This window comes from Mirounga leonina, unplaced genomic scaffold (assembly GCF_011800145.1).
Source record: "Mirounga leonina isolate KUSES-001 unplaced genomic scaffold, KU_Mleo_1.0 Mir_153, whole genome shotgun sequence".
Taxonomy (NCBI): Eukaryota; Metazoa; Chordata; class Mammalia; order Carnivora; family Phocidae; genus Mirounga; species Mirounga leonina.
This window is the reverse complement of record NW_023270387.1, coordinates 14,990,765-15,016,334: the sequence shown is the minus strand read 5'-3', so window position 1 is coordinate 15,016,334 and position 25,570 is coordinate 14,990,765. Positions and strand designations below refer to the sequence as shown.

General features: G+C 56.3%; 3 protein-coding genes across 6 annotated transcripts; 1 reads left to right on the top strand and 2 right to left on the bottom strand.

Moving 5' to 3' along the window:
• Positions 1-2,552: 2,552 nt before the first annotated feature.
• Positions 2,553-6,899, top strand: CCDC153 (coiled-coil domain containing 153). 2 transcript variants are annotated; one of them, XM_035008734.1, is made up of 7 exons: positions 2,553-2,581; positions 2,894-2,975; positions 3,397-3,462; positions 4,037-4,156; positions 4,689-4,781; positions 6,162-6,292; positions 6,591-6,810. In XM_035008734.1, the coding sequence occupies exons 2-7, from the start codon at positions 2,906-2,908 to the stop codon at positions 6,717-6,719; spliced, it is 609 nt and encodes a 202-aa protein (XP_034864625.1). In that variant the 5' UTR covers positions 2,553-2,581; positions 2,894-2,905; the 3' UTR covers positions 6,720-6,810. The 2 variants fall into 2 exon arrangements, with proteins under 2 accessions (XP_034864625.1, XP_034864624.1); XM_035008733.1 differs by having other exon boundaries at positions 6,162-6,899.
• A 631-nt stretch (positions 6,900-7,530) lies between these two features.
• On the bottom strand, positions 7,531-12,130 carry PDZD3 (PDZ domain containing 3). The gene is made up of 11 exons (XM_035009122.1): positions 12,058-12,130; positions 11,655-11,691; positions 11,423-11,496; positions 10,877-11,088; positions 10,403-10,592; positions 10,166-10,302; positions 9,708-9,912; positions 9,322-9,518; positions 8,989-9,216; positions 8,645-8,845; positions 7,531-8,414 (listed from the first exon to the last, which is right to left on the bottom strand). The coding sequence occupies exons 1-11, from the start codon at positions 12,071-12,073 to the stop codon at positions 8,385-8,387; spliced, it is 1,527 nt and encodes a 508-aa protein (XP_034865013.1). The 5' UTR covers positions 12,074-12,130; the 3' UTR covers positions 7,531-8,384.
• Positions 12,131-12,570: 440 nt separating this feature from the next.
• Positions 12,571-24,539, bottom strand: NLRX1 (NLR family member X1). 3 transcript variants are annotated; one of them, XM_035009120.1, is made up of 11 exons: positions 24,510-24,539; positions 23,381-23,513; positions 22,091-22,218; positions 21,478-21,547; positions 20,949-21,037; positions 19,760-20,379; positions 18,544-19,365; positions 15,183-15,778; positions 14,858-14,944; positions 13,880-14,131; positions 12,950-13,440 (listed from the first exon to the last, which is right to left on the bottom strand). In XM_035009120.1, exons 3-11 carry the CDS (start codon positions 22,158-22,160, stop codon positions 13,119-13,121), a joined length of 2,928 nt encoding a protein of 975 aa, XP_034865011.1. In that variant the 5' UTR covers positions 22,161-22,218; positions 23,381-23,513; positions 24,510-24,539; the 3' UTR covers positions 12,950-13,118. The 3 variants fall into 3 exon arrangements, with proteins under 3 accessions (XP_034865010.1, XP_034865011.1, XP_034865012.1); XM_035009119.1 differs by lacking the exon at positions 24,510-24,539 and having other exon boundaries at positions 12,571-13,440; positions 23,381-24,143; XM_035009121.1 differs by lacking the exons at positions 23,381-23,513; positions 24,510-24,539 and adding an exon at positions 23,860-24,143.
• Positions 24,540-25,570: the final 1,031 nt, after the last annotated feature.

Here is a 25,570-nt window from a genome sequence, read left to right as displayed (position 1 = left end):
TTCTCTCTCTCTGCTCCTCCCCCCTCTCTAAAAAGAAAAAAAAAAGAGAAGCCGTAATTTTTTTTTAAGATTGATTTATTAGCGAGACAGCATGCGTATGCGCGCGCGGGACACACGCAAACGGGGCCGGGGGGGGGGGGGGGGGGGGGGGGGGGGGGGGGGGGGGGGGGGGGGGGGGGGGGGGGGGGCGGTGCAGGCAGAAAATCTCAAGCGACTGCGACCTCGGAGTACGGAGCCCAAGGGTGGGGCTCTGTCTCACTACCCTGAGGTCAGGACCTGAGCCAAAATCCAGAGTTAGTTGCTTAACTGACTGTGCCGCTCAGGTGCCCTGTAAAAGAGAAAAAGCCATATTTCTTTAAATATACAAATGACCTATCTCTCACATTCGAATAAAGCAGAGAGAGTGACAGTTCTCTCCTCTATATCTCTTCAAAACTCCCAGATGGGATCCTATTCAAAGGAAGACAGAGTTCTGCTGAGATGATCTTTCCCATTTTCATTTCTAAACTGAAGTTAATGAAAGAAGAAGGAAAGATTGACTTTTCCCCCCCCCACACACAATTTTTACTTGGCTTGTTTTCAACGTATACTAAAGATGGGACTGGATTGTTGATCACAATGTCATTCGCATTCTTGGCTTGTTCTAGAGCTGGCTCAGTTTGTATCATCACATCATGTGATATGGGGCACTTTTCTTATTCCATTTCACCTTCACCCAAACCACATCCTCATTCTGCACCTGAAAGTCGGTTGACTGAACATATTTGAAAAGTAAATGCTTTTCTGAGGCATGATATGTTGTTTGTATTCAGTAAGCCATGTCCTCAAAATGTCATCCCATGCATCAGCGTAACGCAGAAACTAATCATTCCCTGGAAAATGACCCCAAACAGGCTTCTAGATGAGGAGAAGGACTGCGGCAGGAATGTCTACTGCATTCCTATGCAGGGGCAAAGAGTTCTGGAGGGAGAATGAAGGAAAAACAAACTTCAACATGAGAAGAAAAGTATTCTCCAGATTTGGGAGTTGTGCACAAAGTTATCTGACCCTGGGGTACAAGAACTATAAGCCCCGGAAAAGGCAAGCCTGGTTCTTCTCTTTACTCTGTAAAATGTCTGAAGGGTCAGAGAAGTACCCTGCAGCCACGAAGGTGACAAATAAACATGAATCAGCCCCCACCTGAATCTGTCCACTCCCCAGAGGAAGGATTTTTAAATCCCAGATCTCAAAGCTATTTCTTCAGATCTGCTCCTGACAACAGGCAATTGGCCAAAAGTGTTGAGGGGGACAGAGATAGAGAGAAACATCTAAAGAGTCTGCAGGTTCCTTGATCCACAAGAGGAAAATCCCTGACATTTTTGCTGTTTTCATTCTAGCCAGTATGGTGCCCAGAGATCCAGGTGGCAGACCGATGACAAGTCTCCAGAATGGCACAGGGCTGGAAGAAGGGTGGGGACAAGGACAAGTCCACCCATCATACTCCCTTCCCCAAATTTGTTTTTCCAACCACTCATGACCCCCTCAAGATGGTAGGAAGTATCCCCGAGAGGGAGGCGCCCCCCCAGACAAGGCCCAAGAATTTAAGTAGAAAAATTAAGGAGACTCCTGAGGTCAAGCAAGTCCACTAGAGGGAGCTCCGACCAACTCAATACTGAGGGGAGCCTAGCAAAGTAGTTTCTCGGCACCAGGCTGAAAATCAGCCACATCAGGGAATAGGGGAAGAGAGGCAATAAATTAAGTCCCCACAAGGGAAGAGAGCCCTGTGAATACCCAGTGAAAATCCAGGCCTTTCAGGATTTACAGAGTCAAAGACTTAAAGACCAGGAAACTGAGGTTGCACAAAATTAAATGCCTTGCCCAAGGTTGCATAACCGGAGGGGGTATTAGAACTCAGGGCTCTTGTCTCTAACCAATATCCTTTCTTCTACATTTGCCTCCCTCTATGTCAGCACCCTGGAGTCCTTGGGTCTACCTCTCCTCTGTGTCTCCTTTCTCTGAAGTGAGAAACTCTCTCGGCTACCTTCTCCTGCACTTCTTTCCCTCATACACGATAGAATGCCTTCCCAAAGCCTAATAATGTCATGTGCTGGCTCACGAGCCCTAGGGATGTAAATCGCCTAAAATGGCTCCTGTCAGCGCTTTTCCTCTGTATCAGCACCACAGCATCGTATCAGATGTGTAAATCTGTAATTTGTAAGTCTCCAAACTTCAGGCACTGCTACATGGAAATGAAGCATAACTAACCGGCTCTGAAGCCCTTTCTCCTCAAACTACATTTAGGATTTAGGGATAAGGAGAGAAGCGACCCTCCAGGACCTTGCTATTTTAAGCTTTGTACTTGGCACATTCCACCTGTCTGTGAGCTCCATGTTTCCCAGTTACCTGGGCAACATTCGGTCTCCAGAAACCCAACCGTGCAGTTCCCAGTTCTGCCCTCGAAGGAAATTTGTCACCCTGGATTGGCTCCCAGAACCCAGGCTCCTCCTCGGGCTCCCAGCTGGTTGGGCCTTTTCTCTGCCCCTCCCCATCAGTGGGTCCTCCCCACAGGGAGACACAACAGAGGCCAGAGAGGATCCCGCAGGTAGGAAGAGGCAGGGTAAGGATGATGGGAAGAGGGAAGGAACAAGTACTGAGATATATTTTCTCCAAAAGAGGATTGAGAGGAATGATTTCTGCCCACAGAACGTGACTGGTAGAAAGAAACAGCTCCACCCTCCCCACATCCCAGCCTTGCCTAAGGTTCCAAGGAGACCAAGAATGGAAGCTTCTGGAAAGTAGAAGAGACAGACTTGGAGACTAGAACTCTAACTCTCCTGGGACTCCTGGTTCAATCTAGGGGTCAGGAAAGGAGCCCTGTGCCCAGGGCATAAATATGAGTCCTTTCTCTCCCCAGGACAGCAAGGAGATGCCACCCAAGACCAAAGAAAAAGGGAAGAAAACTGGGGTACAGAAGAAGAAACAGAATGCGGGTGCTGGTGAGTCAGGGCGGCTGGAGGTGAGTGCCTCCTGCTTCTCCATGCTCTGGCCTGGAGACCAAGTAGAGTTGCTCCAGAGAGAATGCAGCCCTCTGCATGACAAGATGGAGCTTTCATGACTCACCCCCCTCCTCCAGTTCCCATGGAGCTGGGAAATTGGGGAAATCAGCATGCACCCACTCCGTGATGCCCTTCTGGCTCTGTGCCTTCCTTGATATATTCATCACCCATATTCCGTGTACCTACTCTGTGCTGGGCAGCCGGGACACAGGGGTGAACTCAGTAGATTGCCATCAGAGATCCCTCATTTAGAGGCCCTCGGAACTGCAGGAAGAAAGTCCAGGGTGTGGGCTGAGGATGGGGAGACATGAGGAAGGCTGAGATCATGACAAGCTGAGGCTTTGTCAACTTGCCAGGGCAGATGTGGAGGCCAAGTCCACGCACAGGCGGACAGTGCTGGAGAAGGAGCTGCTCCGAGACCACTTGGGTAAGAAGGGTGGAAGCTCTGGGACAACAGAGGTGGGGCAATGCGGCATTTTGCATCCTGGAGGCTTGGACAGTTGGAGCTGTGGCAGGAGGCTGAGCTGACCTGTCCTCCATCCCCTGGTGGAGAAAGGAAGGGGTGGGCAGTGAGGGTGGGTGAGGATAGCTTTTTTTTTTTTTTTTTTTTAAGATTTTATTTCTTTATTCATGAGAGACAGAGAGAGGCAGAGGGAGAAGCAGGCTCCCAAGGAGCAGAGAGCCCGATGCGGGACTTGATCCCAGGACCCTGGGATCATGACCTGAGCCGAAGGCAGACGCTTAACCATCTGAGCCACCCAGGCGCCCGAGGATAGCTATTTTTTATAAGCAGAACATGGAGCTCTTCCTTCCTAGCAATGAAGAGCTCATGGGATTCTAGGGGAAAAACCATCCAACCAACCAGCCAACCCAGAGAGAGAATGAGAGGCTGGAGATCTGCCACCAGGTTCCCAGAGGTGGGCAGAGTCTATTAAGCCCACAGGGCCTGATTCAGTGGGATCCCCAGCCAGGTGTGAGGACTGCTCTGGGACTTTTCACAGCTCTTCGGAGGGATGAGGCCCGCCGGGCCAAAGCTTCTGAAGAGCAGCTGAGGCAGAGGCTGCAAGTGCTGGAGGCTGAGTTGGAGGAGGCCCGAAGTGAGACGAAGGCCATCTATGCAGGTGTGTGGTTGGTCAGGCATGTGGGCAGGAGACAGGGGCCTGGAAGAGGACAATCAAGAGGGCCAGAGGATGCAAGGAAGGGAACCGAGGAGGACTTCCATCTGCCCTGCCTAGCCCCAACCTTCCTGGCTCAGCATGAATCAGGCAGGGGCCTAAAGGAACCCAAGGAAGGTCTCTTGGATCCCGGGCAGGAACCTTCCAGGATGCCCGATGCCATGTGCTTTTTGGATTACCTCCAGCTATGTGGATTACAAAAAATGACATGGCTTTTGTCTCATTTGTGCCTTGGGAATGAGTGAGGAGAAGAGCTAGAATCCAGGTCCTGAGCTGGAATGGGGGAAGGGGTGTGGTTTCCTAGCTCTTCCCCAGGTGTTCAGGCTCTGTCAGCTTCTGGGAATTTCGAGAACTGGGAAGGTCTCTATGCTCCTGTCCCATTGGGCCAAGCAGGCCCTTCCCCACCCACAACTACCCTTCATTTCTCCACTGCTCCATCCACACCCGGGTCTCTGGTCACCCTCTGCCCCCACCACAGAGATGAGTCGTCAGTGCCGGGCCCTGCAGAAGGAAATGGAGATCCACAGCAGGAAGCTGGAGGAAGAAGTGACGGGCCTTCGGGAGCAGCTGGGTAGGCTTCCCCACCCCCCTAAGCCCTTTCTCTCCAGTGCACTGACAAGGTCCAGCCTGCAGGGGTGGACTGAAGATGGTCCTTCTCTAGAAGACTGCAGTCTAGGCTCTTGGACCATTTTCCCCACTGACTGTCCCACCATGGAGGATTGGAGCAGAGGGTTCAAGATGGCAAAAATCCCTACGTTGTCACTAAAGCAGACCTGAGTCTCTCACCCCATCTCCCTCTCTTGATGGTCTCTCCAAATCCAGATCTTTCTCCCTACCCCTGCCATGTCTGTCACAAGCGAAATATATTCCCTCCTAGCTGATTTTTACAATGAAACTAAGGAAAGATATGTGACTTATTTACTTTTGTATCTTCAATGCCAAGTGCATGCCAAGTCCTACATAATTATTGCTAAATAAAGGAATGACCCTTGCAGATAAGCAAAAATGTAAAGAACAGGAAGTTTTTCCTTTCTCTCTTGGTTAAGGAATAGAGTTGAACTATCTTAGCATGGGACATAAGATCTTTCACAATTGTGGTCTCAAAGTTTTCTTTCTTTTTTTTTTTTAAGATTTTATTTATTTATTTGAGAGAGAGAGAGAGAGAAACAGCATGAGAGGGGAGAGGGTCAGAGGGAGAAGCAGGCTCCCCATCGAGCCGGGAATCCGATGTGGGACTCGATCCCAGGACTCTGGGATCATGACCCGAGCCAAAGGCAGTTGCCCAGCCAACTGAGCCACCCAGGCGCCCAGTCTCAAAGTTTTCTTAACCTAAAATAGCCTCAGTTTCTTTCTTTCTTTCTTTCTTTTTTTTACTAGGTGCCACGCCCAACGTGGGGCTCGAATTCATGAACCTGAGATCAAGGGTCTCAGGCTCTACCAACTAAGTCAGCCAGGCGTCCCTAAAATAGCCTCAGTTTAGCTACAGATACCCAAGAATTGTTTATCTGCCAGGCAGACCCTGAATTCCTTTCCTAATCCTTGCCTTATCTCAAATTTAAACTCAATCAGCATTTATGGAACACCTCCTGTAAATACTAGGTATTTTCCCATACATTCTCACATTTAACTCACGGTAAGCCTATAAGGTTTGTATCAGTCTGTCTTTAAAGATGAAGAAACTGTGTCTCAGAGAGAGGCATGTCCGAGGTTACACAGGGAGTAAGTGACAACCAGACTTTGGACCACATCCCTGTCCCAAGTCCACTGCTCTCTCTGCTGTACCTTAACGCTGTACGTCAGCTCCTTACACGGGCTGTGGGGAAACTGATGATCCTGGGGGGAGTCTGGAATGATCCCATTCAAGTTCTGCTTTTTAGGTGCCTTTGGAGACTCTGTTTACAGGTAGAGTCTCACTATGCAGTCCCCTTCATCCTTCCGCCTTGCCCTGCAGAGACGTGCCAGAGGGAGGCCGAGGCTGCACGGCAAGAGGCTGAGCAGGCCCTCGGAGAGCGGGACCAGACTCTGGCTCAGCTTCGGGCCCACGTGGCAGACATGGAGGCCAAGTATGAGGAAATCTTACATGTAAGCCACACTGTTGGAAGCCCAACCACCCCGGTACCTGGCACTCCCCCATCCCCCAGGCCCCAACTAGTCCATGCTGTCATTGTCATTAATGACAGACCAGGGGGAAGGAGAAGCAGCATCCCCACAGGGAACCCTGCTCTGTCTTGAGGGCAGACAGCCAGGGGACTACAATCATGCCTACTTACTAAGAGTAAGAACTTGAAGACGTCACCGGCGAGGAAAGCTTACAGACCAGCCTGGGGCACCCCTCATTCTACCCTCTCCCTTCCTGGGGCCTGAACCTTGGTGTCTGCAGGGCAGCCTGGACCGACTCTTGGCCAAGCTGAGAGCTGTCAAGCCTCAGTGGGACGGGGCTGTGCTGAGACTTCACGCCAAGTACAAGGAGCAGCTCCACCAGTTTGGACTCAACCCCCTGGATCTCTGAAGCTGTAAGCCACTAATGTCTGGGGCCCTTGGAGGCTCCAGCAATAAAGCTATCTTGATGTAGAACTCAACAGAACTGTGGTCTGTGGCTTTTTGGCAGATATGAGTATCTCCTTTTGGGGGCACGTTGGTTCTGGACTGACCCACTACCCTGAAGACCGAAGGAGAGGAGAGAAATTTGACAAACTCTCAACTCCTCTCTTAGAGAAACTGGGCCCCATGCCTTGAGTCTGGGGCCCTTCTGGTCCCTTCAAATCACCATCTCCTATCCCCCTTCCCCCCACCAACAGAGGCAGCCTGATGTGTGGGGGGCAAGGCCATTTCTATAATAGACCAATAGTGACCAGGCACCAGCCCCCACAATCCTAAGGTGCTTACAGAGGGAAGGCGTAACTGGTCTCCAAATTCTTGCAATATATGTGAGAGTCCAGGAGTCATGCCTAGGGCAAGTTCCATCTGGAACAATCCTAGCCAGCCCCACAGCCCACCTATAAAGGGAAAACGCTGTGTTCCTCCTCTATTTTATGACACCACTCCCAGTACTACTTCACTTCCAGTCACGTGTGTGTGTGTGTGTGTGTGTGTGTGGACGGGTTCCCCCACCAAGCAATTCTCTAACAGCTCTGTGGACACCAGCTGGGGATCTTACAATTTAACTCAATTCTGGCACTACTGATGTGCAGAGAGCATCCGATCCCACAGGCCACGGGCTCAGTCCCACAAGACTGTCCCCACTTCAAGCGCCAGCTTGTCACCTGGGCTTCTGACCCACTGGCCGAAAAACAAAGGTTCCCACGACCCCCTCCTCGGGTTCCATCATTTGCTAGAGTGACTCACGGAACTCAGAGAGACTGTTTACTCGCTGGTTTACCAGTTTATTATGAAGGACACGACTCAGGAGGAGCCAGGTGGCAAGTATGCCGTGGGCAAGGCACGAGCTCGCAAGCTCCATGCTCTCTTCGGGGGCACCACCCTCCCAGCACCTCTGCGCAATGAGCAACCGGGAAGCTCTCGGAACTTCATCCTTTTGGTTTTTCATGGAGGCTTCACTATGGAGCCATGACCAATGACACTATTGGTCGTTGGTGAGTGATTCAACCTCCAGCACTTCTTCTCCCCTCCCAGGAGGTCCAGCGTGGGGCTGAAAGTTCCAACCCGCTAATCACATGGTTGGATCCCCTGGCTACCAGTCCCCCATCCTTAGGTGCTTTCCAAAAGTCACTTCCTTAACAAAGTTAGGTGTGGCTGAAAGGGGCTTGTTATGAATAAAAGAAGACATCTTTATCACTCTCACTACTTAGGAAATTCCAAGGGTTTTAGGAGCTCTGTGCCGGAAAGAGTATAATTTATTATAAATCACAAAATCACACCACTCATCCATGCGAACACAACTCCCAAAGCTCCCATAGGACTCCCTCTGGAACCAGAGGACAACCCCCCCCCCCCAGCCCCCTAGTGGGCCTGCCTAAGGCCTCTGGCCACACCTTCTTCTGGGAGGCGGGCCCCAGGGAAGGGAGGGAGACCCTGGGCAATCCTGTGATTGGAGGTGTCCAGAATCCTAGAGCTGTCCCTTCTGGCTTAAAGAGAGCTTCTCAGCTCCTACCATTGCAAGCAGGAGAGTGAAGACAGGAAGGCCACTGGGCAGATCTGTGCAGGTAGGAGAGGACTACAGCAGCTCTGACACTGGAGCCCAGTCCTGAGAAGAGAGAAGGTCATTCAAGGACGATAAGAGTTCCTTTTCCCGGCCCCCACTTGCACTGCAATGCCCAGGAATGGCAGCTAGTTCCATGGGCCCCTCTGTCCCCACCTACCATGGCCTAGCGTCCCAATCCGCATGCCCCACACTGCTTCACCCTGTAGCCCTCCTCGCTGACTCCCCCTATCCTTCTCTGGCTGCTGGTGGTCCATCTGTCTCTTCTTCCTCACCTCTCCAAACCTGGGGGGGTTGCAGGCTTCCGAGCCCGGGCAAGACCTCGCTGCCAGCTTCAGGTGGAGGGGTGGCTCAGCCTCGGCCAGCTGCTGAAGCTTTTCCAGGTCATTCTCTCCACCCATGGGATACCCGTTCACCTCCAGAACCACATCTCCCATTTGCAGCCCTGCCCGGGCCGCTGAGCCTCCTAGGGTCACCTGGTGGCGAAGAGAGGGGTGACAGAACATGGGATACCATGGAAAAGTTGCTGGATGTTCTAAGACCTTGGGCGGGAAGCAGACGAAGACTCATCAGGAGGCGAACAGTTGGAAAGATCCAAGGTCCGTGGGGCATAAGTCACCTGGGAGATGAAGATGCGAGGCTCACTGGCCACACAGCTAAGTCGGAAACCATAGGCCCCGCCAGGCCCAGGATACAGGGAGCACTGGTGGGAGCCGCCCGGGGCAGGAGGCGTGGCTGTCCCGTCATCTGGTAGGTCCTTGGTTTCAACCAGAGAGGCTGAGCAGGTTTCCTGGGGAGAGGCAGGAGCCTCTGTGCTATCCAAGAAGAGAAGTGGAGACAAGCGAACCTGGAAGGAGGCGGACAGAACGGACCTGTAGCTTCTCCCTCCACCTGAGCCCTGCTCCATCCCTGCCCGCACCCTAGCACCCGCCCCCCCGCCCCTCATTCGCACCATGCTGAAGAAGCGGTCAGCCTTAGGGTCGACAACAGTGAGGGAGACACAGGAGCCCTGCGCCCGGATCCTGGACACCGTCTCCTCATGGCCCAGCCCCTCCACACTTTCCTCAGCCACAGCCACCAGCCGGTCCCCGGCCTGCATCCCGGCTTTCTCAGCTGGTAGTCCTGGGTCCACCTCCCACAGGAACTGTCCTGGGACATAAATATCCTCATCGCTCCTCCTGCAACTAACTCCAGCATCAGCCCAGGCCACCGTGGGCACGCGAAGGGACTGAGCGTGGGGGGACGCCGGAGGAAGAGGAGGAGGCTCAGGGCTGGGGTCTTCTGTGCACCGCATGTGTGCCCGCACCTTCCCGACCCATCTCTGGGGCTCCCACTCACCAGGGCGACCATCAAGACCTTTCTCCTCACGAAGCAGGAACCCAAAGCCCTGGGGCCCTTTCTTTAGGTGCAGACAGCGGGGCCTGGTGGGCAGCGCCCAGCCCTCTGCCAGGGGCGCAGCCAGGGGCATTCCCAGCTGGCGACACTGTTCCTCCACCTCTGGCCCTGCTACCAGCAGGGTCACTTGCTCTCCACTCTGCCAAAGCTGTGGGGACCCAGCGGGGCATCAGCATCAAGCACCTGGGTAGGGAAGGCAGGGGCAGGCCCTCCTCATGGCCCCAGAAAGGAGGCAGCAAGGGTGGGGGAGAGCAGAGCCTAGGACCAACTGTAAAGGGCAGGATGGCCGGAGGTACAAGGTCAACTTTGGAGATGAGGTGCGTGGGGGAGGAATCGGCTGCCTGAGGCAAAGCCCCGGGGCCCTGGTGGGTGAGGACGAACAGGGAAACTTACAGCCATACCTTTCTGCTGAGTTGGCTGTAAGTGAAGTTCTCCACGCTGACCCCGTTCACTTCTAGCAGCCGGGCCCCCGGGGGCACCCCTGCCCACTCCGCTGCTCCTCCGGGACTCAGCACCAGCCAGAAAGGACCCTGATGGCCTGGAAGCCAAAAAAAGCAAGTTTCGGTCCACTGGCTGCCCAGAACAGGGCGGAGATCCCCCTCCTGCCCCCCCCGCCCCGCCCCGGCCTCTAAGCTCACTGTAGGTGACACTGAAGCCAAAGCCACTGTCATCTTTCACTACGTGGCATAGTCGGGGCCGGACCCGCGGGCCAAGAGGAGGACAGAGGTGGGCACTGTTGCCCTGCTGAGCTTGAGCCACGTCATGCACGTGCCTCGCCAAGACCGTCAGCAGCACCCGAGGACCGCTTGCCCGGATGCGGCGAACCACCTGAACAGAGGGCGTGGGGGATGAGGTCGGGGCCAGCTCCTCCTGCCAACTCCCAGTCCCTGGAACCTCCATTTTTCACGCCGGGAGCCAGGGTGAATGGCTCCTTCTGGACGCCTTCACCCAACCATTCCCACCTGGACAGCCCTAGATCCTGGGAGGTGGGGGAGGCTGAGGCTTGGGTGCTGCCCCCGTATATCCAGGGAGGTGACCGACTGGCTTCTCTCTCCCTGAGGTGCTATGGAACGTCCTTCTATTCCACAGGGAGGCCCCCAGCCCAACCTCACCACAGCATAGTCTTCACATTCCACGACGTGGTCATTCACCCCCAGGATCCGGTCCCCTTCCTGAAGACCCTGGTGCTGGGCGGAGGTGCCAGGCTCCACTCTGCACACCACAGGCCCAGCCCTGCCCAGCTCCTGCTGCAGGTGGAAGCCAAAACTCCTGCCTTCCTCTTTGCTCAGCAGACAGAAACGAGGCCGCTGCAGGCTCCAGAGATCTAGAGGGGGAGGTGGGCAACAGAAGAGGGGGAGGGGAGGGGACAAGGCCCACATACAAGTCACCTTGGCCTGGCCGACGACCCTGCCCTGGTGATAGGGCACCCGGCAGGCTTCTACCCAGTTAGGTGTTGGGCAGTGAGGCCAAATACCATGTGGGCAGAGTGGTTTGGACAAAAGAAAACAGCCAACCCCCTCCTACCTCCACGTAGTTACTCCCCACCAAGGCTATTATCGGAGGGAGGCAGAGTGGAGTGGTTACCAAGGAGATGGGAGGCCCTGAGGAGCTGTGGTATCTCTGGGGAAAGGGAACGGTTGCCCAGGGACAGGGGTTACCAGAGGGGTCGTAGTCTTCAGCCAGAGAGAGGACAGGATTATCAATGCCCAACTTTGGATTAAACTCAAACTTCCTGCAAGGAGGCGAGGGATGCAGGTAGGAGCAAGCTGACATCTGGACTCTGGTCCCAGCCTCTCCTTGAGATGCTAATGGCAGCTGAAGAGCCTCCCCACCTTGGATTCCCTCCGCCTCTTGCCCCAACCCTTCCCAGCGCAGCACTTAGGCACTTACCGAGTTAACGTTAAGGAGGCTGTGTCCTGAAGACCTGCTATGTAAAGAAGGGAGGAGGGGAGGAGGGGTGCATTCTCTCCCTACCCCAACTCCTCTTCCATGTCATTAACTAAAAGGACTTAGGAGAACCCCCACTCTCAGGGTTTGCCCCTCCATTCTGCTCCAAAAGGACCTTCCCTTCTCCTCCTAGTCCCTGGCACAGAAATCTGAGCATATCAGGAGAGGGCGTGGACCAGGAAGACAGACCTATCCACTCACCTCTTCTCTCCTAACTTGGGTCTCTTTGCCTCAGGGCTCCAAGCCTCAACAAGTACACCCTGGTCCCCAAAGCCTCCGTCCACCTCCCACCCTGCCCTCTCACTGCCCTAAAGCCCCCACTGGAGGGTTTCTCCTGGCCTCCTACCTGTAGCTGCCTCCATAGTTGGACCAGCGACCCGGTGCTCAGGGTAGGGACAAGGTTCATCAAAACCAGCTGACCCTCCCACCTAGCCCGCCACGTCCCGCCTCCTTAAAGACACTGCCTTAGAAGCTGCGGGGTAATGGTTAACGGGAGGACAGTCTTCTCCTCTGGGGAAGTCTGCGTGTTCCTCCTGCCCCCATTCCTGGGCCCCGGGCTTCCTCTGGAGACTCCGCTGCTGTCTGGGCTTCTGCTCTGGGCAGACAAAGGCAGATCGCCTGCTCGTGACTGTAATTCCGAGCCTGGGATAAGTATGTTGGAAAAGGTGATAGGAGTCCTACGGCCCAGCATGGCCTCCGCCCACCCCCAGGATCTTATTCATGCCCCCCCTCACCTCGGCCCTCACTGCCTCTGAACCTAGTGCCGAGAACCACCTGCAACAGAAAGTGGTCAATAGTTTACCACAATGACCAAAAACAGTACCCTTTCTTGAAAGCACCAGGCAAGGAGGAGGCCACAGTAGGTGAAGACATAGCTTTTAATGGAAGCACGGCAGTGCACATGGCCCTCAGAGCCACCGAGCCCAGGTACGGTGGTGAGGAAGGGGACGGGGAGGGAGGGGGAAGGCACCAAAGCGAGAGGAAAGTGGCTGCGGGCATCCTCAGGGTCCTCGGAAGAGCAGCAAGGCAGAAGGGGCAGGCCCGCGGACACAGCTGGATGGCGCACCTTTGGCAAAGGCGACTTAAGAAGTGCGCCCCCTGGTGGCATAATCAGAAGCTCCCGAGAGGAGAGAGGCCAGGCTGGCTGCGCGGCAGGGCAAGTGGCCACCAAAATGCCACCCGAAGGAGACTTTCTCAGTCTTCCTCGCAGAACGGAGAGGAGGCCTGTTTCATGACCCTGGAAATTCCAGACCTGGGAGCCATGGGTGGACATGGGACACCTGAGAACCCATCCCTTCACCTGCAGCCCCAGAGGGACCTTTCTGGAAGCAGTAGCGCAAACCAGGAGGCCACAGAGGGAAGGATCATGGGGCAGGGTCACACAGCTAGGTGACTGCCGCCCCTGCTTCAGCTTCCCGGGCTTCCCAGCTGCTCCAGGAGGGCCCTGACCTCACCCTCCACTCGCAGCAGCTGGGCCTTGCGCCAGGGGTTAAGGGTGGCCCCTCGGCTGTCTTCCAGATCACGAAGCAGAAGGTCAAGGTGTCGCCGGACGCGGCCCCGATCCCAGCTGTTGAGGTTCCGCTGGACTTCACTAAGGATCACCGACCAGTACTCGGACACCACTGTCCCCTCTGTCAGCGACACCACGACCCGAGCGCCCCCTTTAGCAGTGCCGCTCAAGTCCCGCAGGGCCTGGCGGCCCTCTGAGCTCAGCTCATTGAAGTAGAGGCTAGGAGGAGAGAGAAGAGAAGAGGCCACTCAGCAGAGCTCTGAGATAGAGGGCAGAGGGTGCTGGACGGAGAGCAGAATTCTCATAACTCGTGCCCTGGCTACGGAAGTGATGGGGCAAGTGTCTGCAGTGAGCCAGAGACGGAGGGTGGTGGCCAACAGGAGGCAGGGATGACACCTGAATTCAGCAGGACCAGGGACAGTGAGAACGGGGCCACCAGGACCCTAAGAGAAACGGCAGTAGGGGACCCGGGCAGGGTAAGGGCCAATCACAGAGGGGTGGGTTGATTCGGAAGCCGGTCCACGAAGATCCTCGAGAAGGCAGGGGCAGAGGACAGGCCGTAGGGCAGGAAAAAGGCGGTGGAGACAGGGCGGAGAGCCAGAGGGCTGGGAACAGCTTCTGGCCAGGGTGGGGCGGTGGGCCCAGGGGCCAGACTTACTGCAGCAGCTCCAGGGAAGGGTGGTCCCGGGCAGCCTGGGCCAGGGCCAGGGCCGCTGTGTCGCCAGCAGCGTTGTAGGCCACGTTCAGCTCCTGTAGCTGTTGATTACGGTCCAGCTGGGCAGCCAGCAGCTGCAGGCCCTCGTCCCCGAGGCCCGTGTGCAGCAGGGACAGATGCGTCAGCGAGCTGTTCCCCACCAGCCCCTCCACCAGCAGGGCCACACCAGCCGCTGTCAGCGGGTTGTTGGACAGCCTATAGTCACAAACACCCCGAGGTTATGAGGGACGATGGCAGGTGCCCCTGCAGTAGATGTCAGGACCCGGACCCAAAGGACACACAGCCTGGGGTGAAGGTGAGCCCCTAAAGAAATGCGGGCCAGGAGAAGAGAAGGAAGAAGCAGGGGTGCGGTGTGCACGGCAGCGGAAGGAGAGCGGGGTGGGAGCCGGCTTCTCCTCCTCCCTTGACTCCCCTCTCTTCATCGTTACTATTTCTCCTCTTCCTCCTTTTCTTACCTGCCCCCCCAGATGCCCCTGCCCCGGGGCCCTCCCCCTCCCCATTCACCTCCCCTTCCTCCAACCAGGCTTCTGGGTTCCTAGTAAATCGGTCAGCGCTTTGGAAGCATCTGCTGAGCGCCCAGCATTAGGGTCATCCTTGCGAGGCCACAGGGAACATCCTGGGAGGGCATCCGTGGCACTGTTACCAGGCAATCGGCCTGGGGATCATCCCCCCCTACCACCACCCCCCCCACGCTGGTTTTAGCCGCTTGAGAGGCTTTCTGAGCCCCTATTCCTGGCAGCATCGTTCCTTTACCCTGCTGCTTGTACTGGACCTGGGGGGAGGGGGCAGGCCGGGGTCTAGGCTCCACCCCCTTTACCGGAGTACAGGTGGGCCAGCGCCAGGTGTGAGCGCACCCTTGACTTCAGCCTGCCACCAGGATGGCCAGAACCTCCCTCCAGGCCCCCCGACAGAAACACTCACCGCAGGGTGGTCATCTGGCACTGGTCATGCAGCAGCAGGTCCCGGAGGACACTGCAGGCTTCGGGGCCCAGGCTGTTGAGTTGCAAGCTGGAACAGCAGGTGGCCGGAGGGAAGGGGAAAAGCAAGGCAGGAGCTCAGCATGGAGCCTATCCACCCACCGTGCCCTCCCTCCCATTGCTCATCACCTCCACACACACCAGACTTCTTCATCCCACCCCCTGCTCCTTCCTCCCCACCTTTGGTCTCCCTAGGACCTTCTCTTCCCGCCCCTTCACCCCCAACCCTTTCCAGTCTTCAGGCCCGTTGCCTGAAGACGGGTCCTCACCCCAGCTTCCGGGCACGCAGGAAGACAGGCATGAGTGTGTGCAGCCCAGCAGGGTCCAGCTGACATGAGGCCAAGTTCACCTCGTCCAGGGCATGCCTTCCGCTGCCCAGGACGGCCGCCACCACCGTGCACTTGAGGGGCGTCATGCGCACACCCGCCAGGTTGAGCTGGCGCAGGGAGCTGAGCACCTCGGCGGAGAAGCGCTGATTCTGGAACTCGTAGTGGAAGAAGAGGTGGTCAAGGAGCTCGGACGGGGGCAGCACCTGCCGGCCCAGCTTGCCCAGCTTCTTCTTGATGGCCTGGGCGTTCTCCAGGGCATCCAGGGTCTTGATGGGGCGGCCTAGCTGAGCCAGCATGGCCCGGTTGTGCTCAGAGAGGAGCCCCGCCATGAACATGGGGAAGAGCTCAAAGACCTCATCCTCGGGAGGCTCGTCCGGGTGCCGCCGCGGGCCCTCCACGCCCAGGATACTGGCACCCATCTGGTCCAGGACGTCGTCGTTGTAGTAATCCTCCTCTCGGAACATCTCCAGCACCATGGCCTGGGCCACCGCCTCGCGGCTCTTACCCACCATGCGCCCAAACACTCGTGGCACCACCTGGGAGAGCGCGCAGGGAAGGAGCTGCAGCCTCGCATGTGTCCGCTCAGCCTCTGAAGCTCAGCCGAAGGCGCACTCTCCCTGCCCGCTCCGGCCTCCCCATCCATCCCAAACCCGCAGCACCCTTTGATCATACGACTCCCCCCCGCTGCAGCACCTGCCATGGCTCCCCAATGCCCATGTGGAAGAGAAAATGTGTCATGATTTGGCCCCAATTTGACCTTTCCAGACTCACCTCTCAATACTTGTGCCATACACATGGGCCCTTAGGAAATTCTTTTTCCCAAACACCCCTTACATTTGCAAGCCCAGTGGTGGGAAGGAATAAGCATCTGCTGTGCATTTTGTTTGGTACCCGGCTAGGGGCTGCGAAGACATCCCCATCCTCCACAACACCAGGGTCATCCCAGCAACGATGACTGACATCGCTCCTGTTCCTTGGAGGCCCTGCAGGATCTGGTTCCTGCCAGCCACGCGGCCTCCATCTACAGACCTCTCACACTCACACACTCTGCTTCTGTGCTTTTGGCTTTTCTCACTATTAGGATTTTTTTTTTTTTTTTTTTGACAGTTCTCTTCCTTCAAAGCTGTACTCTCTGCCTGGGGTGCTGCCCCCCTCCCCAGTTCTTCTCCTGGCTGATCCTTCAGGGATCAGATTAAATGTCCTTCCTGCAGAGAGGTTTTCCCTATCCACTCCCCCCAAACCAGCTCCCCCACTTATATACTTTCACAGCACCTGGAACTTCACTTTCTAGGCACTTACCACAACTTTAAATTACATGGTTATGGTGACCTGTTTGTGCTCTTACTGGAGGACCAGAGAGGGCAGAAACTGGAGTTCTGTTCATTTTTCCTTCCTCAGAATCTAACACAGTGCCTGGCACACAGCAGGTGTTCAAATATTTGTTGGAGAAATTAATGTTTGGGCGGATTTGGGACATCGGCACCCAGCCTCGTGTTGGGGCCGAAAGGCAAGAAGGAGCCCAGACCTCTGGCAAGGAGTTACGAGGCTATTTTGTGGCAGCTTCCCTAATGACTGGTTTTGTTTTTTTCACTTTTTTATAGGTGAGGTTCCTGCCATGGAGTTTCAAGTGCTTCTCCCTCAACAGTCACCTGGTGACCAAGAAGAAGAAATGTCGGGGCGCCTGGGTGGCTCAGTCGTTAAGCATCTGCCTTCGGCTCAGGTCATGATCCCAGGGTCCTGGGATCGAGTCCCACATCGGGCTCCCTGCTCTGCGGGAAGTCTGCTTTTCCCTCTCCCACTCCCCCTGCTTGTGTTCCTGCTCTCACTATGTCTCTCTCTGTCAAAAAGATAAATAAAAATCTTTAAAAAAATAAAAAAAGAAGAAGAAATGTCACCCAGGGAAGCTGAGTCAACAGGCTGAAGAAACAGATGGGACTAGTCCTCTGCTAGGCAAGCCTCCCTCCCAGGGGGCTCAGAGTTGTGGTGCTAACCATAGGGTGAACCCTGTCAGGAGACCACAGCCTCTCACTGTAATCCAGAGCAGGCAAGCCCATCCTCAAAGAGGTGGGCTGGCCTCAGCAATGGCCATTACCCCCCTGTCTGAGGCAATGATGGGAGAAGGGGCAGGCTGCCTGAGCCTGTTTTTCATGTTTAACAAACATTTAAATAGAACTTACTACGTGCCAGGTCCTGAGAATGAATACATTTAATCCTCATGTTAGGCCCATGATAGAGATCGTATTATCCTCATTTAACAGAGAAGGACTTGGAGGCACAGACAGGTTAAGTAATTCGTCCAAGATCACACAGCTAGTAAGTGGCAGTGCCTGGATTTGAACCCACGGAGCTGGATTACTGAATCCCTGTTCCTAACCCCTATGCTTTGCTGCCTACACAAAGGAAAACCTGTTAAAATTTTGCCAGCACTGACCAGGGCTCTGCCTCCTCAAGACGAGTTACCAGAACATTCCTAGAGAGGACCAGGGTTACCTAGCAAGGCACCGAAGCTTAAGAGAAATATTCATAATACATCAGTAAAGTTTGACAAGAGAGCACCGGGTTCGGAATCACAAAACCTGGACTCAGATCCCAGCTATTCCACTATATGAGTGACCTTGGGTGAATTACTTGGCCCCTGTGAGCCTCAGCTTCTTTATCTAAAAAGGGATCATAATAATATTTCATTTACGAGGCACCTGGTAGACATCACCAGAGGGTGGATCCTTCCTCCCCTCAAAAACCTAGCATATCCGCCCTGCTCATAACAGTCCTCAGGCCTGTAACTGGAATTCTGGAGCAGGCCTGCACTGTCCTAAGTCAATTACCAATGCCATTTATCCTCCTGGTATAAATGAATAAAATGGCATCTGCTTTATAAACTTGTCTCTGGTGATGTCGTTAGGATGAGTCATCACTCCCAGAGTCTAACCACCTCTGGGGGAACAGATACAGTGGAGTTTCCGGGCCCGCAAAGCAGAGGACAGACCCTAGACTGTAGCGACTCCCGCCTCCCGCCAACAAAGACGAGGAGATGCAAAACTACAATCGTCATTAGGGTCACAGGACATGATTAAAGGCCCTGTGCCCTTCCATCCTCCTCCCAGTCTTCAAGCCTTGCACAGCCTGTGGTTTCTCTCTCCCCTTCCCTTGTGTCTCAATCCCACGGAAAGCCAGATTGCCCAAACCTGAAACCAGAGTCAAGAAGAGGATTCATGGCTATGTGGGAAGTAGCAGTTGCCTCCTGGGAGAGGTGAAGGGGTGGGGGCGTGGCGCTGAGAGCCTGGGGTGCTGGGGCTGTTACCTTGAGCAGGTTGAAGAGCAGAGGCAGGGCTCGCAGGGGCAGAAGCTTGGCCATGATGCCCAGGACCACGCTGACGTCCTCCCCGACTCGGCCCACGAGCTCGGCCACCTCCTTGCCCACCCGCTGCAGGGTCGTCTTACGCAAACCCAGCACGATGTAGAGGGCGGCCAGGTACTCCTGCATGGCAGGCACAGTGAACACAAAGGTGTCCCGGTGCCCTGGTTCCACGCATGGGGCCAGGAAAAACCGCAGGGCATCCCGGCAGAAAACATGCAGCAGCTGGAACTCTTCTTCCGTCTTGAGGCCAGCTTCCAGGCAGCCGCGGACGTCCTCTTCGGAGAAGTAGGTCTTGCGGGAGGACACCCCCTCGTAGGCCAACTTGCCCACGGTTCGGGCGGCATAGGCCATGAGGGACAACTTGGAGGGGTCAGTGCTGTCCAGCATCTCCCCACTGAAGTTGAGCCGCAGGAAGCTGGTGTAAATGCTCGTGAGGGTCTGCCCGGGCGGCGTGGGGGCATGCAGGAAGTGCAAGGTGGCACACACAAGCCAGCAGTAGGAGGGCAGGAAGCAGGCGGCAGCGATCTGGTGGTGCCCCTCCAGGTTGCGGGAGAGCATCTGCACCAGGCTGTCATGCTGAGCTGGCGTGGCCGAGACACCCGCACCCCGGGCTCCGTTCCCGCAGTCCGGCTGGTTGAGGCGGAGCTGGAAATAGAGCTTCTGCAGGTTGGTATCAGAAAAGCCACAGATCTCACCATAGCGGCCCACGTACTTGCTGGGGATTCGGCCGATGGCAGAGGGCCGGGTAGTCACCAGAATGCTGGCCTGGGGAGCACATGGTTGAGGGTTAAGGAGGATCTTCGCGTCCTGATTGCCTCACTCCCCAGAGAGCCCCTGAAGACCGAGCGTCCGAGGATGAGGATGAGGATGAGCACCGTAATTCTAACTATGCCCGAGCCCCCGCTGCGACCCAGGGCCCTGCTCCAGGTGCTTCCTGGGCAGGATCTCATTTGATCGGGATAGCTCCAGCAGAGAAGGAAACAGAGCTTGGGGAAGTGAGGGACTTGCTCAAAGACACACAGCCGGGACGTGGAGGGGCAGGTCTGAGTAACAGAGAGCCTGTGCTCCCACCCCAATAAACACGTGGGCTGGGGACACCAGCGTCCTTAGGGGATGAGTTAGGGGCAGCAGCGGCGGGGCGGGGCGGGAGGCCGCTCACCTCGGGCAGCATGTACTTGCGCAGCAGGTTGACAATGATGGCAGCTGGTGCCCCTGGCTCCTCGGGGTCACTGCAAAGCCCTGTTCCCGCTAACCGGAAGTCGAGGTTGAGCCGCTCCAAGCCGTGGAGCACAAAGAGCAGGCGGGACCCGGCAGCAGCCATCAGAGGCAGGGTCTCCTTCAGGGACGCGTAGCGCTGAGCCACGAGCTGGCACAAGGAGGCTGGGGCAGAGCCCAGGGAGGACAGGTCCTCGCAGGAGAAGGGGATGAGCAGCTCGAAGGCCGGCAACCGCCCGTAACACCAGTCCAGGACCATCTTGCGCACCAGCGTGCTCTTCCCAGTGCCCACCGTCCCGTACAGCACCACTGTCTGCACCCGGCGCCCACAGGCATCGGGGTCGAAGAGCTGAGACAGGGCCAGTGGGGGGAGCCCGGCCAGGGGGGGCTGGTGCTCCAGGGCCAGCTGCGCCGATGGGTGAAGCAGCTCATCCGGGGTGCTCTCGCGGATCACGGGGTCTACGTGGACCGTGTCCAGTGCAAAGGTCGGGCCGAACTGGCGCTCTTCTCTGGGCAACCGGCTGAACCACTCGGCCAGATTGCGGCGGTGGCCCTGGACAGCTTCTGGATGGGAAGGCAAGGGGAATGGGTCAAGGAAAGGGGCTGCAAGATGCAGGAGCTTAGGGCTGGCCAGGGCGGTGGTAGGGTCAGGCCACAGAGCAAGGTGCAGCACCAGGACACAGAGACCCAGGACGGTGCTATGTATACAGGACTCTCTCAGACAACAGACTGTCCAGAAAGTTTGGAACCCCCATGGCGGAAAGGGGCAAGCCACGAGACAAGTGCCGCCAAAACTGGGTTGAATGGTTTTGTGGTTGTCTGTGCGCCATCTCCACTTGACTGTTAGACCCAGTTTGCTGAGGGAAGGGATAATGTATCCCTCCCAGTGCTTTGCATATGGTAAGAGCGGTGAGTATGCACTACACACGTGTTGCAGGAAGGGAGACGTGGACAGGTGGACAATGGGCGACGGGGGTAGGGTTTGCCCACTGATGGATGATGGCAGTGGATCCTCTACGCCTTCTTCCTGCCTGCTTCTCCCTCCAGACCCAACTCCCCACCTCCCACTCCCCCACCACTGGGATCCCAGCCAGCCCCTCCCCTCAGGCCGACTGAGCAGTCGGTCCCTTTACCCGATGCAGAGATGCCCTGGAACAACTTTCCATGGCTTCTTGATGGAGGACCACTGCCCGCTGAGCTTCCACAGTGACGTACAAAGGCCCTGAGAGCAAGGATGAGCTGGGGCTTTGCTCCTGGGCTCAGCCTCTGGACAGGCTCAGAGCCCAGGCCTGTCTGAATTGCTGGACTTCTAGCTCCCTGAGATCTACGCCTGGCCCCGGATACCCAAGTCGAGAGCCTTGTCTGACTCTCACACCCTTCCCAGGGACTGAGATCTCGCCCCCTGGAACTCAGGCTGGCCACTGCCAGCCTCCACCCACTTCCCCCACAGATCCTCCCCCTCTGGCTGCCCTTGTCACTTGTCCTGTAGATAAAGTAAACCAACTTTGTCTGAGGCCTGGTAGCTGACTCTGCCCTCATCATTCCCAGAAAACCAACATCACCCTGGGGGGCGGAGGGGGTAAGGCCTCTCCAAGTCCTGACCCTTCCCAGGTTACTCTGCTGTGCCCAGATGTGTTCTAAGGCATGACCCCGAGGCCTCACCTAGGGAGCCCAATGGGAAGCTTCCCTTTAAGGGGCCAACTCCAATGGATCAGGAAGGGGATTCGTTCATCTGCAGAGAGAAAGGTGAAGAAAGAAATAACATCCAGACCCCACCAACACACAGACTTCGCGTCTATATCAAATCCCCCGGCATTTGTTCTCATCGCATCACGTACTGCTCCTTTGTGGCAGCTACTATGCAGTTTTATATCTCATTGTATGATTATTTGATTAACATTCATTTCTGCCCCACCCCCCTCCATGAGAGCAGGGACCACATCTGTTTTTGTTTATAATTACATACTTAGAACTCAGCACAAGGTCTGGCACATAGCACACAATGAATATTTGTCGAATGCAAAATGAGATCAGACAAGTGATCCTAGACTTCGTGTAGCTACAGGGACCCTCGAAGATCATCTAGCTTGACTTCCTTAGTTTAGGATGGGAAAAAGGGAACCTCAGCGAGGTGAGGTGACTTGCCAAGGCCAACAGCACATGAATCACAGAGCCAGGGCTAGAACACCTGGTGTCTGGATCCCTGCTCTCTTGGAGACACCATCTGGACTCTGAAGAAGAGAGGTAGAGACAGAAACCCCTGCTTCCAGCTCACCTGCTGACTGGAGCGCTCCTCCCAGACCAGAGCCCCAAGAGGCCCTGGGCAAATGGCGGCCCCACCTCATGGTAGGGAAGAAGGTGAGAGCCCAGGGCACTTAGCACACCACCTTCTGTCCTGTTCCCCTGCAAGAAGACTTGTGTGAAGGGACCACACACACACACACACACACACACACACACACACACACACACACCCCTTCCCACCCCTACCTCCCTGTGCAGGCTACAGAAAGGCCTTCCTCCTCGGGGAGCAACAGCCCTTCCTTAAATATCAGCAGTGCCAACGCCCTGGCCTGGCCGGCCTTCGGATGGACTCTTTCTCCTATATGCCCCACTTGACAGATGCCATTTTATCTCCTACCCCCTCCCCCTCTCCCCCTGAGCCTTCATGGCTGCCTTTCTCCTGAGTCCCAGCCCTAGTGCACTGCTGCTTTATTTAGGTGTCCTTTTTTTGCTTGGCTGCCAGCAAGCTCAGAGGAGTCCTGTGTTCATTTTCAGTGGCTTTTCTGAACCTACATTTTCAAAGAATAATTATCCACTCTCCTCTGTGTTTTTTCCCCCCAGCTATCAGGTCCTGTTAGCTGAGTTTTAATGATTTTATCATCTTATCTTCTCTGCGACTTTTATGTCAGCTGCCTTTGAGGTTGGCATAAATAATAAATAAACGGAAGAATGAACTTCCTACTTGACATCTCCATATGGCTATCCTGCCTGTGCTTTCAGCTCCACCCATACACTCCTTACCCCCTCCCCTTTTAGTTACTTTACTGCCTATCTTCCCAATCACACATTTAGACTAGGAACCTGACCTCCTGGTCTTCAGACCTTCTCCCCTCCATCACACAGTTGAAACAGTCCTACTGATTCCTTCTCGCAGTGCTTTGCCAGCCTGGTCCTATTGCATGGTCCCTATGCCCCTCCTGTGCTACCTCAGACCCTCTGTGGACTTCTGGGGACCCTCCTTCTCCTTCCCAGCCAACGCGTTCAGTCTCACCCCACCCCATTCCAATCCCTCATCCCAGCCACCAATCACCTCCCTAAAATCCTAGGTTACCTGTAGGGTCCAAAACCCCTGACCGCCCACACAAGCTGTTTTTTGGAGTTTGCCCCCAACCTGTACCTCATTTGCCAGGCCCCCCAAATTCGTGCCCACACTTCCCTGACTCTGTTCATACACTTTCTTGGGCCTGGAATGGCCTTACTCCCCTATCGGAATGCTACACAATCTTTTAAGACCCTGCTCAAAGGCCCCCTCTTCCGGGAAGTCTCTCCTGATGCCCCTTACCTGGAGCGTGCTGCTATTTGGCACGTGGCTCCTTAAGGGCAGGACAGGCTCTGGAAGACCGGCTGCCCTGAGCCCACCCGCCAGCAGGGCCAACCAGTGGAGGGGCTGGGGCTCGGAGCAGAGGTCCCAGGGGCTGGAGAAGGGTGAAGAGAGGGCCCTGGGAAGCTGAGGAAGCTCGGGAAAGCCAGTTCAGTGGGATCAAACCGGCTCCAGGGCCACTGCCTCAAGATGGGACCCGCGGAGCCGGTGGGGCGGTGGTGAGGGCAATTTCCAAAGACCACCCCAGCTCTGCGGGCCGGAGAGGAAAGGAGGGGGCGCCGCAGGAAGGGTGCAGGGGCTGTGCTCCCACGGGGCCAGAGCTCCCCGCCCCCCCCCCCGACACACACACACACAAACTGGGTCCCAAACAGCTCTCCCCGTTCCCGTTGGCTTCGGAGCCCAAGGGGGTTGGCGGCCGGCATGCCCACCGCTCAGCGCACCCGCTCGGTCCTCCGGGTCCGGGGACGAACTCCCCGCAGCACGCGCGCCCCGAACAGCGGCCCGGTCGGGGGCGAGGGGCGACGGAGCCGGCTGGGCCTTCACCCGCGGCTGCCGGCGTCTCTCGCTTCCTCCCAGAGGCCCCGGCTCGGCGTGTCCCGCCCGCCCGCCTGCGCGGAGCCCGGCCCCCCTGGCAGCGGGGAGGACGGCCCGGGCGCCGGCGACCCGCGGAGGAAGGGGACGGCGACCGGAGCGGGGATCCGCGGCGAGCGGGCCCAGGGCGGGGACTTCCCGGGCCGTCCCCTCCCCCACCGCCCCCTCCCCCGAGTCGCGCGGGCCCTCGGTGGCCGCGGCCCTGCGTCCGGGCGGGCCCCGCCGCGCCGAGCGCCCTCTGCAGGTGACCACGCGCCAGGGCCAGCCGCTTACCTCCCCTCCCGGGCGGGGCTCGCTGTTCGGCCCATTGTGCAGACCGAGTTGCTGCGGCGCCCCGGGGTGACCTGACTTGCGCGGGATGACCTAATGAGGAGGGGGCAGGGCGGGAACCAGAAGTCCCGGGCCGGGGTCTTCCTCCCGCGCCCCTCGGCCGCTCCTGAGGCACCTACCCGTCCCCAGGGCATTCTTCCCGTTGGGCCTCTTCACCTGCTCAGCCTACCTCCTGGCAGAGATCTGAGTCAAGGCCTTGTTGGGTCCTCCCTCTGTACCTGGCGCTCTTCAGACCCCAGACCTCTGTGTGTGGCTTCTGGTCACTCTGACCAAGAAAGGAGCAAGAATGAGGGCTGAGAGATAGCTCCCACCCCAACCTGCTCTTCTTGTCTAGCACCCAGTCCTGGCCTAGCCCTGGGGCTTCCTGGTCCCCAAAGTCCTCACCCTCATCCCCCTGCTTCCACACAGGGCACACCCAGGGCTCACGTCACCCATGGAAGAGCCACCCACCGCCCACAGCCAGGGCACACCCCACATACAAATATAGATGTGCAATGTGCACTGAACAGAGGTGTGCAATGGGGAAGCCATAGAGAGGCACCTCGGGGAAGGGCTGGGAAGAGGGCTTTGTGATCTCTACTCTCCATCCAGACTGAAGGTAGAGTTGATCTTTCATTTATACTTGAATGCGTGTTCATTCACTGAGTTCGTACTGAGCAACCAGAACAAGGCAGGCAGGGACCAGACCACGGCTTCCCTCCAGGTAGCCCGAATGATGGTCCTTCAGAGGCTGACGGAAGCCTTTGGAAAGGTTGGGAGAGGAAGTTACTGACTCTGGCAGAGGAGGTGACATTGAATTGGATCTTAAACAAGTCTGGGAAGGGGGCACCTGGGTGGATCATTCCAGTAGGCGTCTACCTTCAGCTCACGTCACGATCCCAGTACTGGGATCGAGTCCTGCGATGGGCTCCCTGCTCCTTGGGGAATCTGCTTCTCTGCCTGCCCCTCCCCCACTCTCAATCTCCCTCTCTCTCACTCTCTCAAATAATAAATAAATAAAATCTTTAGGGGCACCTGGGTGGCTCAGTCAGTTAAGCGTCTGCCTTCGGCTCAGGTCATGATCCCAGGGTCTGGGATCGAGCCCCGCATCGGGCTCCCTACTCAGCAGGGAGTCTGCTTCTCCCTCTCCCTCTGCTGCTCCCCCTGCTTGTGCTCTCTCTCTCTCTCTCTGACAAATAAATACATAAAATCTTTTTTTTTTATTAAAAAAATAAAATCTTAGGGCGCCTG

Coding starts and splice junctions, on each gene's coding strand:
- NLRX1 (XM_035009120.1), bottom strand. CDS start 22,160: ATGAGGTGGGGCCGCCATTTGCCCAGGGCCTCTTGGGGCTCTGGTCTG. Junction 21,038..21,477: donor CTTCCCATTGGGCTCCCTAG/GTGAGGCCTCGG, acceptor CCTTGCTCTCAG/GGCCTTTGTACGTCACTGTG. Junction 19,366..19,759: donor GCAAGTACATGCTGCCCGAG/GTGAGCGGCCTC, acceptor TGTGCTCCCCAG/GCCAGCATTCTGGTGACTAC.
- CCDC153 (XM_035008733.1), top strand. CDS start 2,906: ATGCCACCCAAGACCAAAGAAAAAGGGAAGAAAACTGGGGTACAGAAG. Junction 3,463..4,036: donor GCTGCTCCGAGACCACTTGG/GTAAGAAGGGTG, acceptor GACTTTTCACAG/CTCTTCGGAGGGATGAGGCC. Junction 4,782..6,161: donor GGGCCTTCGGGAGCAGCTGG/GTAGGCTTCCCC, acceptor CTTGCCCTGCAG/AGACGTGCCAGAGGGAGGCC.
- PDZD3 (XM_035009122.1), bottom strand. Junction 10,593..10,876: donor AATGTGAAGACTATGCTGTG/GTGAGGTTGGGC, acceptor CCCTCTGTTCAG/GTGGTTCGCCGCATCCGGGC. Junction 9,913..10,165: donor ACAGCCAACTCAGCAGAAAG/GTATGGCTGTAA, acceptor GGGTCCCCACAG/CTTTGGCAGAGTGGAGAGCA.